The 11,907-nt window shown below is 41.5% G+C and overlaps 1 protein-coding gene across 1 annotated transcript in view; it reads left to right on the forward strand.

The window, feature by feature from the left end:
- Positions 1 to 9,486, forward strand: part of SEC14L5 (SEC14 like lipid binding 5) — a 31,531-nt gene extending 22,045 nt beyond the window's left edge. Inside the window, exons 8-17 of the mRNA XM_089539779.1 lie at positions 195 to 307; positions 1,218 to 1,407; positions 2,322 to 2,410; positions 3,244 to 3,314; positions 3,690 to 3,861; positions 4,650 to 4,784; positions 4,926 to 5,063; positions 5,782 to 6,027; positions 6,446 to 6,624; positions 7,621 to 9,486. Coding sequence (XP_089395905.1) covers positions 195 to 307; positions 1,218 to 1,407; positions 2,322 to 2,410; positions 3,244 to 3,314; positions 3,690 to 3,861; positions 4,650 to 4,784; positions 4,926 to 5,063; positions 5,782 to 6,027; positions 6,446 to 6,624; positions 7,621 to 7,726 — 1,439 coding nt within the window. The 3' untranslated portion in view covers positions 7,727 to 9,486. The remainder of the gene's footprint in view (positions 1 to 194; positions 308 to 1,217; positions 1,408 to 2,321; positions 2,411 to 3,243; positions 3,315 to 3,689; positions 3,862 to 4,649; positions 4,785 to 4,925; positions 5,064 to 5,781; positions 6,028 to 6,445; positions 6,625 to 7,620) is intronic.
- Positions 9,487 to 11,907: the final 2,421 nt, after the last annotated feature.

Raw genomic sequence — 11,907 nt, forward strand, 5'->3', positions numbered from 1 at the left:
CCTTTTTCTGGCTTTGATTATTTGGAGACGTTGCTATAATTTATATTTCAAAATAACTTTTCTCACTCAAGGAATAAACTCTACCAGCCACATTTTTAAAAAGATGGCTAAAAGTATTGTGCAGTATCACTATCAGAACAAATAAAAGGTCACAATTTTTTCACTTTCTGCCTTCTGTTTTTCCCACTCCTTAGCTGACAAACTAGATGCTGATTACATAGAAAGGTACCTAGGACAGTTGACTCCCATGCAGGAAAGCTGCCTGATCAGGCTCCGTCAGTGGCTGCAAGAAACGCACAAAGGCAAGGTAAGCCCCTCTGGCAAAGGCACTCTATTTGGAGAGAGAAACCTTGAGTAAAATATTTGCCAAATCTTGGTCCTCATTACTTGATTATGTTAACTGGTATCCTTGTACCAGTTGTCTACTGTGTATCCTGTTGTAGTTCACTATTCCTCTGTTTTATTTTTTGCTAAAAAGGGAGAATGGTGTCCATGTGTGTTTGCACTGCCTAATTTGAGCATTAAAATGCAGTACTCACTAGACAAACCTGGGGAAAATCAATACCTTGTGCCTAAAGTTAGTGATTTCCTACATTGCTATTTAATATAGGAATTATTTCAGGTTTTTAATAGTTCTTAGAGGAGAGTGGGTAATTATGTGTGGGATGAAGTCAGTTCCCGTCCCCTCACCTATTCATGGGCCAAATCTACCCATCTGGACCTCCAAATACTTCTTTTTCCTCTGTGGTTGTTGTTGTTGTTGTTGTGTGCCTTGAAGTTGCTTCTGACTTATGATAACCTTAAGGCAAACCTAGAATGGGGCAGGTTTCTAAATGGGGAGGCTGCCATTGCTATTGCTATCCTCTGAGGCTGAGAGTGTGTGACTTGGCCAAGATCAGTCAGTGGGTTTACATGGTTGAGCCAGGATTTGAACCCTGGTCTCCAGAGTCATTGTCTTTTATGCTCAAACCAGTACCACCATGCTCACTGGTTATATATCTCCCCACATGATGACCATTCTGCTCACCATTTTAGCCAGTGTGGGCTGTAAAAGTGTGGTTTAGGGGCCATTTTTGAGCCAAGGCATGGGCTTCTTCTGTCACTGTCTTAGAATAATTCTTTTTCTAGTAGATGCCTGAGGCAAACTTATGGGGCTATAACTTTTAAAAGAAGGCGAGCATGAACAGCTACACTGTCCTTCTCTCTCTATTGCGCAGATTCCCAAAGATGAACATATCCTCCGGTTTTTGAGGGCTCGTGACTTCAATATCGACAAGGCTCGAGAGATGCTCTGTCAGTCACTGACCTGGCGCAAGCAATACCAAGTAGATTATATCCTGCAAACTTGGAGACCGCCACCTCTTCTGGAGGAGTATTATACTGGTGGATGGCATTACCAGGACAAAGGTGGGAAGTCACTTTAAGCCACTGTATTGTGTCATGAGAATGGACTTCTGATTGATAACAATGTGAAAACCAGTTGACCTGTCCACCGTTAGTCACACAGCCATGAAAAGATGCTTGTAAGGCCTTGTTACCTCATGTGTCTTACTTGGTTTTAAAACACATGTAGGAAAGAAACCAGAAAGTGGGTCTTGTAACATGGGAATGATCTGATATGTGACTGTGTGAAAATTCCTAGGGTAGACTGCAGTCTTTTATGCACTGTGTCTACATGGTATATGTTTCGCTTTTAGTCAGATTTTGCCTTTTATGCAAACATGGTTGGCATACCTATAAGCTATGGCGTTGAAGGCTTTTCTATTTTATCATGTTGTTTTTACATTAATACCTCTTCCAGTGCATTTGGCAGGAGAGAGTTCATAATAGCTGTACTAAAATGAACCAGTCTGTGAAAGCTGTCCTTGAAACATTCACAACTTAATGCAGTGAACCAGAGGAAGCAAAGGATGAGACACTATTAATAATAAAAAGGAAAACAGTATGTTCAAGAGAGTCTGTACAAATATCAGTGTCTCATGGAAGCCTAGATCCTTTACAGAATATTCTGGATGTTTTGGACTTTAACTCCCATATGCCTTCAACCAGCATGGCCAGTGGTCATGGATTATGGGAAATGGAGTATAGAGTCCTAAAATTCCTACCTTTTGAGTGGTGATTATCAACTGAATTGAAAGTGTTTGCTCAACAATGAACCGGTAGCCATTTACACCGAGAGGTTCTCAATCTTTCCAGCGGTTTGCCTGTTACTGTGAACTGACACCTTAGGTAAGACTGCCCTTGTTTCCTGTAGAACTTCTCCCTTTTTAGAACAAAGTCATATTTCATTCAACTGCTTTGTTTGTTGTTTGTTTTTAAAGATGGAAGGCCCCTCTACATACTTCGACTGGGCCAGATGGACACCAAAGGTCTTGTGAAGGCTCTGGGAGAAGAATCACTCCTTCGTCATGTAAGAGATGCTTTTGTATTTCCTCTGCAAATTGGGTGTGTACTTCCCCCCCCCCAGAGAATCCACAGACCTTAAAGCCTCTTTATAATGACCAAGTGATGATTTTTTCTAAATCGAGGATTCCCAAACTTTGGTCCTTCAAATGTTTTAGACTTCAGCTCCCAGAAGCCCCAGCCGGTTTGGTCAGTAGTCAGGAATTTTGGAAGTTGAAGTCCAAAACATCGATGTTCAAAGTTTGGAAATTACTGCTTTAAATCATGCCAGTCAGTTTCACAGCTACTGCTTCCTTCTGTTAAATACTTAAAATCTCCATCCTAGATTGCTAATAACAGTAAACCAATAAAATACGCTTCTGAGCCACAGCAGTAAAGCAGGTTAGCCGCATATGCAGGGCGTGAATAAGTTAAAAAGCTATTTAAATGGATGGATTTTTAAAGTCTTTCTGCTAAGGAGCCCCACTGTATTCTGTAAGTAGTGAGCACTATTGGGAAGGTTGTTAAGATCAGGTTAACAGCTCTGAAAGACAGGCGGATTAACAAAGCCTCCATCTTCAAAGGCAGGCCCCACGTAGAACACAGTAGTCGAGTCAAGATATAATTAATGGATGAGTTTTTGAAGCTAGGTCTCAACAGCTCATTTTAAAGGATGGGTAGCCTTTGGCTTCCTGCCTCTTTTGATTCTCAATTTGATTTGATTTTTAACTGAATTTAGATGTTGTGAACTGAAATATCACACTATGGCTTTAACCAGTCTATAAAGGATAAGCATATAGGCGTAAATGTTGGCAGAGGACAGGGCATACTAACAGCATATTGTCCTTGTTCTCCTTGTAGGTACTGTCAATTAATGAGGAGGGACAAAGGAGGTGTGAGGAAAACACCAATCTCTTTGGCCGCCCCATCACGTTAGTATCCATCTAGTTATGTACAGTCACATAAGCTTTGGGCATAAGGCGGTCTTATCAATGAATGAGGCAAGGTAGGCAGGAACATTTTCACTGGCAGGAATATTTTCATTGCTGTTAATGAGGGTGCCATTTTATCTGGAAAATGTCATTTTTAAATGTGAAATACAGCATACAGAAAAGAGCTTTTTAAAAAATCTACCAATAATGTAGGGAAAACTTAATTCTCTTTGAGCAGCAGTTGTAAAAAAAATCCTCCTAGTCCTACCAGGGGGATTTTTTATTTGCCAGTTCCTAGTTCAATGAGGACTAGCAAGTTGTAAAATCCCAGTGACTAGTTTAGGAAATGGCTTTATAAATTCATTTTATTTTCAGATCCTGGACATGCTTGGTTGACCTCGAAGGGCTGAACATGCGTCACCTTTGGCGCCCCGGAGTGAAAGCTCTGCTTAGAATTATTGAGGTTGTTGAAGACAACTATCCAGAGACTCTCGGAAGACTTCTGATTGTGCGAGCGCCCAGAGTGTTCCCCGTTCTGTGGACTCTAGTGAGTTGCAGGGCAGGGCGGGGGGTATCCCATTTATTCTTTGCTATGGCCATATAAATTGATGTGAATGCTAATGGCTTTTCTTCACCCAAATTCAATTTATTGCTTTTATTTATTTTATTTTAGTTATTAGTTATATTTATATCTCACCTTTTCTCTCATACACTCAGGGTATGACAAATGGCTCTCCTTCTCCCCCTTCTATCCTCTTCATCAGACTTAGGAAATACAAATCAAGCTCAAAGAGAGGCTGAGTGGCCCAAGTTAATCCATTAAATTTGATGGTTCAGAAGAACTGAAACTTGGATCTTGCAAGTTTCAGTCCAGTACTCTAACCACTAGTGTACACCACACTGGGTCTTGTCTCAGTTACAAATGAGGTTTTGCCTGATAAAGCTCTACATAGTTTTAGCCCATCATGCATTAGAAGCTGTTTCTTCTCCTGTATCTCATTATGATCTCTTTCCCTTAACAAAAATGTCTCTATACTAAGTTGAGATAAAAGGTGTCTGCAGAGCATTTTTCCTGTCTACCTCATCTTTGCAGATCCCACTGTAGTTGGAGATTCATCAAATTCTTTTGGAAATGTAACTAGTTTGGGTGGGCTTTGGGGGTCAAAATTAAAATGACATGGCTGATTTTATTTAAAAAATATTTCAATATGATCTGATTTGATTCTGTTTTTGAAGCGGTTTGTTTGCGCTCGTTCACATATTAAAATTCATCTTCGGCCTTTGGGTTAAGGCAGATGGTTTTGAAATAGGAACAACATTAACTGTCTTTTTCAGGTTAGTCCCTTTATCAATGAGAACACCAGACAGAAGTTCCTCATTTACAGTGGCAACAACTATCAGGGTCCTGGAGGGCTTGTAGACTACCTCGACAAAGATGTGATTCCAGACTTCCTCGGAGGAGAATGTGTGGTGAGTTTGGAGAAACCCTGAAAGTATAAAATCCTTAGAGCTCTCTCTGTCTCTCTCTTAACCAAGGTAGCAAACCTGGGTTTTCCCTTGGTTTTCAAATCCCCTCTAAGTGTTATTTTCTTGTTTTTCTTCTCTCTGCAGTGTAATGTGCCTGAAGGTGGTCTTGTCCCCAAATCACTCTATCAAACAGATGAAGAGCCAGAAATTTCTGATCATATACGTCTTTGGACGGAAACCATCTACCACTCCGCAAATGTCTTCAAAGGTGCTCCACATGAGGTAGGATGGAGAGGACCTTCTGTTCAGTAAAAATGTTAGAAGGCATAGCAGCCAGAACCTGTAATCTAAGCTGGGTTTGATTTGGCCTAGAAGGGAGTTTTGTGAGATGCAACTCCTGACTTGTTTGTTTCTAAGTGGAAAGACAAACTGCAGATGGGAAATCTACTATTACCTCAAATATGAGACTGGATATACCAATGGGATGTTACACCAACCGTGCTTGCATTCCCAATGGGGAATTCAAGTGGGACAGGAGAAAATGCTGCTGGTCTGAGGTTCCCCAGTGGGAATATGAGCAAAGTGGAGGAGGAATGCCCTTGTTATTATAGAACTGAGATCAGAAATATCAAGGATGTTTCCCATCTAGAGAGAGGTGTGGAAATCCCTGCCACTGTCTGCACAGAGAAGGGGGAAATGGCACAACCACCGCATCTTATATAGATTCTCAGTCCTACCCCGACACCATCTAGCTTGATACCGCTAGAAGGACCCTTGATGTATGTAGTGTCTGAGAAGCTCTCTGCTTTGGCACAAATCCTGTTAATAAACAGTCACAAATAGTTGGGTTTGAGAGGTTTGTGGCAGATTCCAGACAGTCAGGAGCAAATGGGAACCATTATTGATTTGCTAGAAACTAAATGTTGCTGCATTAAAAGACTAGCTTTGTACAGAACAAGAAGGTGGATGAATGGTGCCTGTTCTCTGCCATCTAATTTAGATCGTTGTGGAGATCTTGGAAGGTGAATCGGTGATTACCTGGGACTTCGATATCCTGAAAGGAGATGTAGTGTTCAGCCTCTTCCATTCCAAGCGAGCACCTGAGACCAGTCGGAAGGAGCCTACAGTGCCAAATGCTTTGTCTGCTGGGGATAATGTGCAGCTCATTGGCAAGAGCTGGGTCCTAGGAGTGGACTATAGCCGTGTGGAGTCCCCACTCATCTGCCGGGAAGGTGAAAGCATCCAGGTTGGTTTGGTCTCTCTGCCTGATATCTTATGCTAGGCCTTTGTGGCTTGATTGTTATGTAAAAGTAATTTATTCTCAGAGTTGAAGCTGTTTCATGGTCTCGCCAATCCACTGCCTTATGCAACATGTTGCCAATGCTGCTCACTTGTGTTTTGGGGTGGTGTTAATATTTTTAGAAAATGTTCAGCATGCCATCCTTGGTGCATTTCATCTTCATTGCTACTATCTTTGTTTTATAGATAGAGAAATGAGTCTCAGAGAGCTACTCAATGCAGAGATTTTCCACTTAAAGCCCAGTATACTTTGACAACTAGAATGCATTGGCCTTACTCTTGATACTGAGGGAAACTGCCAAGAATAAGACAGTTTTGGAATAGAACAAAAAACTTTATCTTTCCCTTATCTCATCACTTTTTAGGGTTCCCATGTGACTCGCTGGCCTGGCTTTTATATCCTCCAGTGGAAAATGCACAACCCAATCCCTTGTGCTGGGACCAGCCTCTCTCGGGTTGATGATGTCCTGGCTACACTCCAGGTCTCTAATCACAAGTGCAAGATTATGTATTACTATGAGGTGCTTGCCTCCAAGGATTTCAGGTAGGAAGCATGTTCTTGAGCGGGTCTGTTGTGGGGCTTGCTGTGTGGAAGCCATCAAGTAATACTCAGTGTAATCCTGAAAAGCCGTGCACAAGAGTCCTTGGATCTGTTGTGTTTTTCTCATTCATACATCTCTCTGTCTTAAAGTTAACATAATGAAGAATGATATTTTGCTCTGTTTCCGAGCCAGTAAGTTTGCAATATGCTCCAGAGCAACAGTCATGTACATGCATTCTCAGTTTAATCCAGATAGCATTATGTTTTGTTTTTTCTTGCTTTGGGACATCACCATCTGAAGGATATAGCTTTGATGTCTTGGGGTGTTAGCAACAGCATTCATGTTTTCCATCCACTCTGTGTTTATCTGAATGTTTAGGAAAGGAAGGCATCGCACCCTGCTCTTTTTAGCAGAACTTTTCCACAGGATATATCAGGCCTGTCCTTTTGGCAATTTCTTTGAAGGAGGAAGTAAATTTCAGGGAGGACAAGAAGTGCAGTAGTAGATGTGCAGTTTGCCACATCTTTCCTCTCTCTTGCTTCTTCTTTGCACACTGGAGACTAAAGCAAGAGTATGTATCCCAGATTCTCACTTAAATATCTGGTTTGGTCTCATGCTGTGGGTACACAGCTGTAACAAAGCAACATGTGTATAGAAATACAGTCTTCTTCAGCCTTCTCAAAACATTATGACTGACTTCTCTAGAGTCTCATTGAGTTGGAGGGATTGTTGATTGTTCATTGTGCCTTGTAACCCTAGATGACCGTGGCCAGTTCTGCCTTGTGAATGGCTTTCATTGATGAAAGCCATTGTTCTGGAGGCAATAGGATTTCTGAATGTCAGCTGAATTCTCTTAAGGCACCTTGGAAGCTGGACAGGTCCTGAACCAGGAGAGAACAATCTTTTAATGCACTTGGGCAGCATTGTGGGTACATATAATAAAGATATTCTCTCTCTCTCTCTTTTTCTTTTTTTCTTTCTTTCTGTTTCCATCCCAGGGGGTCCATGACAAGTCTGGAATCTTGCAACAGTGGGTTTTCACAGCTCAGTGGAGCTACAACATCTTCCAACCAGTCGCAGAGCAGCTCTCTGATTTCTAGATAGCACTATCTCTGAGTGTGTTAAAAGCGAAGAAGAGAACTGCTAGGCCTAGATGCTTTTCTCAGGTCTGACCTGGTGATCGAGCCAAAAAGCCCTGCATCTGAATGGCGAGGCCTAAGAATGGCCGTCCGGAGAACCACAAAGAACAAAAGTCAGGACACAACCGTGTTTTGAGGGAGCTGCTTGAAATCCTCATTTTTCAGGAATAATTCCACATCTTGAAGACTGGTTTTCTTGGGTTGTGTATTAACAGACCTGTGCATTAGAATGCATATCACGTTTTGCATGAATTTAACATGATTCCTATGGTTAAAGGGCTCTTCCAGTCAGCATAACTCTACACTAATGTAGAGCTATGTGGCATTGCCTTACCTACTAGGACCTGTAGAGCTGTCTTTTCTCTTGTAGCAAAAATTAAGTCTTGGGACATAAACAGTGCTATTTGAGTTATTAATAAGGTGCAGAAGGTGCCTCAGTAGCAGGGATTAGATGCAAACTGCTAGCATGTACATAAATAGGTGGGAGGGGGGTAGACTAGGGTTCTAGGTTACTTCAAGTAGGATAGTTAATCTCAGAGGTCACATACCTGGATATTGCTAGCTAACACACTTTGGCATCCCTTAGAGGGCCAGAAGCATTCACAAATTTTCCTGCAGTGCACTGAAATAGCTTCCTTCTTAAAGGAGTAAACACTGATTCCCCCCATTTTCCCCCTCAGGTCTATAAGCAATAAATGAGTAGATCTCTGCCCTATCCCTGTCTCGGGGTAGGAAATGAATTCCATTACAAAGGGCTACGCAAAGCAATATTTACTTTCTACAGGTACAAAACTCTTCCACAGTGTTGAAGAAGCTATTATTTATTTTGAAAGCAGGAGTTGACTCAAGCTGGGGTGGGCACTTTAAGTGTGTTTGCGGTCAAGTGGTGGGTGTACGTGTGTGTGCATGTGTGTTACGCCTGTGTGCGTATGAAACTTGTATTCTTACAGCATATTTATTCAAGTAAGATTAAGACTTAAAGTTAATAACTTGTATCATTTTATAGCTCAGATCAGTGATTTATTAAGGAATATTCTCTTTTCCATGCTGAACTCTTGGGGCTGAAAAGGGATTTTGTGTGTTTGTGTGACTATCTTCAGCTTTATAATATTTTGCTAAAACATGCTTTCATAACTGGATGTTTTTGGAGCATAGAGCTCCGTTACACAGAATTAACTATACAGGTCTCCCCCATTTAATCGTTTGGATCTAAGGGTTTGATTTATAAGCCCACTTTGTAACTGGAGGGATTGCTTGGTTGAATGAGGCCATGAATTGTCAAGGGCTTTTTGTAAGTTATTGATGTTATGGGGGGAAACTTAAGGACTAAACAATTTTGTTTTTTGACTAGGTGTGACACAGAGAGGATATGATTGTTATTTACACTGAAAGCATAGTTAAGGTTGAGGATGCCTCTGAACATGAATTCTCCTTGGCAAGGTATATTTTTTTCCCTGTACGTAGGTAGATTGCAGTCCATCTAGACTCCAAATGCCTTTGCTTGTTTGCATGTGCATTGCTTTTCAGGGGAAGAAGAGGAATTAACCTGGGCCAGTCATCAGTTAACCTGGGCCAGCCCTTTTGTTTCTAAGTGCAAAAGAACCAGAGGGAATCAGCTGCCCAACCTTGTCTTGAAAGCCTAATTCCCAGGAATCCTTTCGAGGAAATGGCTGTAATGCATAAATATCCTTTTTAAATTGCTGTATCTTAGGGCAAGACTAGATAATGTACAGTCGGCCCTTCTTATACACGGATTTTTTATACACGGATTTAAGCATACACGGTTTGAAAATGTTCCAAAAAAGTATAAATTTACCTTAATGTTCCATTTTTTATTAGGGACACCATTTTGCTATGTCATTATACTTAATGGGACTTGAGCATACACAGATTTTGTTATACATGGGGGATCTTGGAACCAAACCCCAGCGTATAACAAGGATCCACTGTACCTGACTACATCTTTCAGTGTTCTGTGTATGGTTAGTGATCGGTAACCTTGGGACAAATGGGAGGTTGGGAGTGAGGCAGTTTTAAGCAGAAAAAGAGCCCACGGGGGTAGGATTAGGCACATACACAAGTGCTTTTGTGCCACCCACCCACAGCAGCTTTCGCAGGCTGCTTTTTTATTTATTTGGTTGTTTGTATGTTTGTAAAAAGAACATGAACCTATATTTATCATTTACTCTGGACATTAAAGCTATTAACTTAGGCCCCATACAGACTGCCCAAATAGAGCTGCTTCGGGTCACTTTGGAGGTATGCTGTTTCAATGATGCATGTGTCCTAAGAGTCCGGAAGCTGCACCAAAAGCTACACTCCAGTCATTAGCACTGAATCGTGGCATTGGTGCAGCTTCCGGACTCTTAGGACACATGCATCATTGAAACAGCATACCTCCAAAGTGACCAGAAGCAGCTTTATTTTGGCCTGTCTGTATGGGGCCCTAGTATTCATGTACTATATTGTCTTTAAAGCAGTGGTTCTCCACCTTTGGCCTTTCAAATGTTTTGATCTTCCAGCTCCCAGAAGCATCATCCAGTATGACCCACGGTCCGGCATTCTGGGAGTTGCGAAGATCAAAACATCTAGAGGAATAAAGGCTGAGAACCCTTGCTCTCAAGCAAAAGGAAGCTGCGTTCTCTTTGAGACTGAATTGTGAATAGAATGTCTCAACAGTGTTGCGGTAACATGTTGGTGTGAAGGGAGACACACCAAGTGATTACATGTTTTTGTTTTAAAGACTCGCACTGGGAAGCGGAAGTGGACAACTGGGATACTCCAGATGTTTTTGGGATTGCAGCTCCCCTAATCCCTTTGCATTGGGTATGCTGGCTAGGGCTCATGGGAGTGGTAGGCCATCAAAATTTGGAAAGTCACGGTTGTCTACCCGTGTTGTAAAGTAAGCATATTATGGTTCGACGGAGGACAACACACTGTTCTTTTTTGAAATTGCTTGTTATGTAGTTTACCCTGAAACTGAGAAATGCACATGTTCAAAAGAAGTATAATTTTTCAAATATCAAACTTTGATTTTCCATTTTTTATAAGGGATGCCATTTTGCTATGTCATTATATTTAAGGGGACTTGAGCATCCACGGATTTTGGAACAAAACCCCAGTGGATAGCAAGGGTTCATTGTAATAACTCTCAAATTCAGAAGTAGTATCCCATTGAATAGTTCTTGAGAATAACTGGAACTTGGTTTCTTTGTACGTTTGTGGAGGCATTCAGTTGGCCGCTGGGGAAAGAATAATACGATTTATTTATATCCCACCTTTTCCCGAAGGAATCAAGGCGGGTTACAATAAGAACAAAATGAAATACCGTATATACTCATGTATAAGTCGATCTCATGTATAAGTTGAGGTGGGGTTTGGGGGCCAACATTATGGATTTTAATATGACCCGTGGATAAGTCGAGGGTGCAGTCACTGTCCCTCTGCTCCACTTGCCTCTTGGTACTCTTTCCAGTGGCTGCTGCCCCGGAGATGTCCCTGCTGCTCTGCTTGCCTTTGGGTGCCCATCTGTCCTGCCATCCCAAGTGCTTCCTTTCCCATGCCTCTGCCTTGGGGCTCTCTAACTCAAAGGGTTGCTCAGATTTGTTTGTTCCTTTGTATATTTTGGAGGAAAGGGTTAAAGAGAGGCTCCTCCCCCCCCCCTTTCAGTTTGGGCTCTCCAGCAAGTGTTAAGTTTCTGCCCCTTTAAGAACAGAGCTGCTCTCCCTGTTTCTTTTTCAATGGCCTGTTACAGACAGGCCAAAATAAAGCTGCTTCGAGTCACTTTGGAGGTATTTCAATGATGCATGAGTCCAAAAGCCGCACCAAAGCTGCACTCCAGTCCTTAGGACTGGAGCGTGGCTTTGGTGCCACTTTTGGACTCTTAGGACACATGCATCATTGAAATACCATACCTCCAAAGTGACTCGAAGCAGCTTTATTTTGGCCTGTCTGTAACAGGCCTTTCTTTCTTTTATAAATTTTATTAAACATTCTAAAAGGGAAAAAAAATACAATACAATCTTATTCACATTAATTAAAATACATTCCACTACGTCCTATAAAATATTTTTCTTCAGTTCTTAATAACGTTGGTTACTTCCTAGATTACTGACTTATCTCATTCATTCTTTATTATCTTAATTA

Source organism: Sceloporus occidentalis, unplaced genomic scaffold, assembly GCF_023333645.1.
Source record: "Sceloporus occidentalis isolate IW3139 unplaced genomic scaffold, rSceOcc1.0.p SCAF_10, whole genome shotgun sequence".
NCBI classification, from domain to species: domain Eukaryota; kingdom Metazoa; phylum Chordata; class Lepidosauria; order Squamata; family Phrynosomatidae; genus Sceloporus; species Sceloporus occidentalis.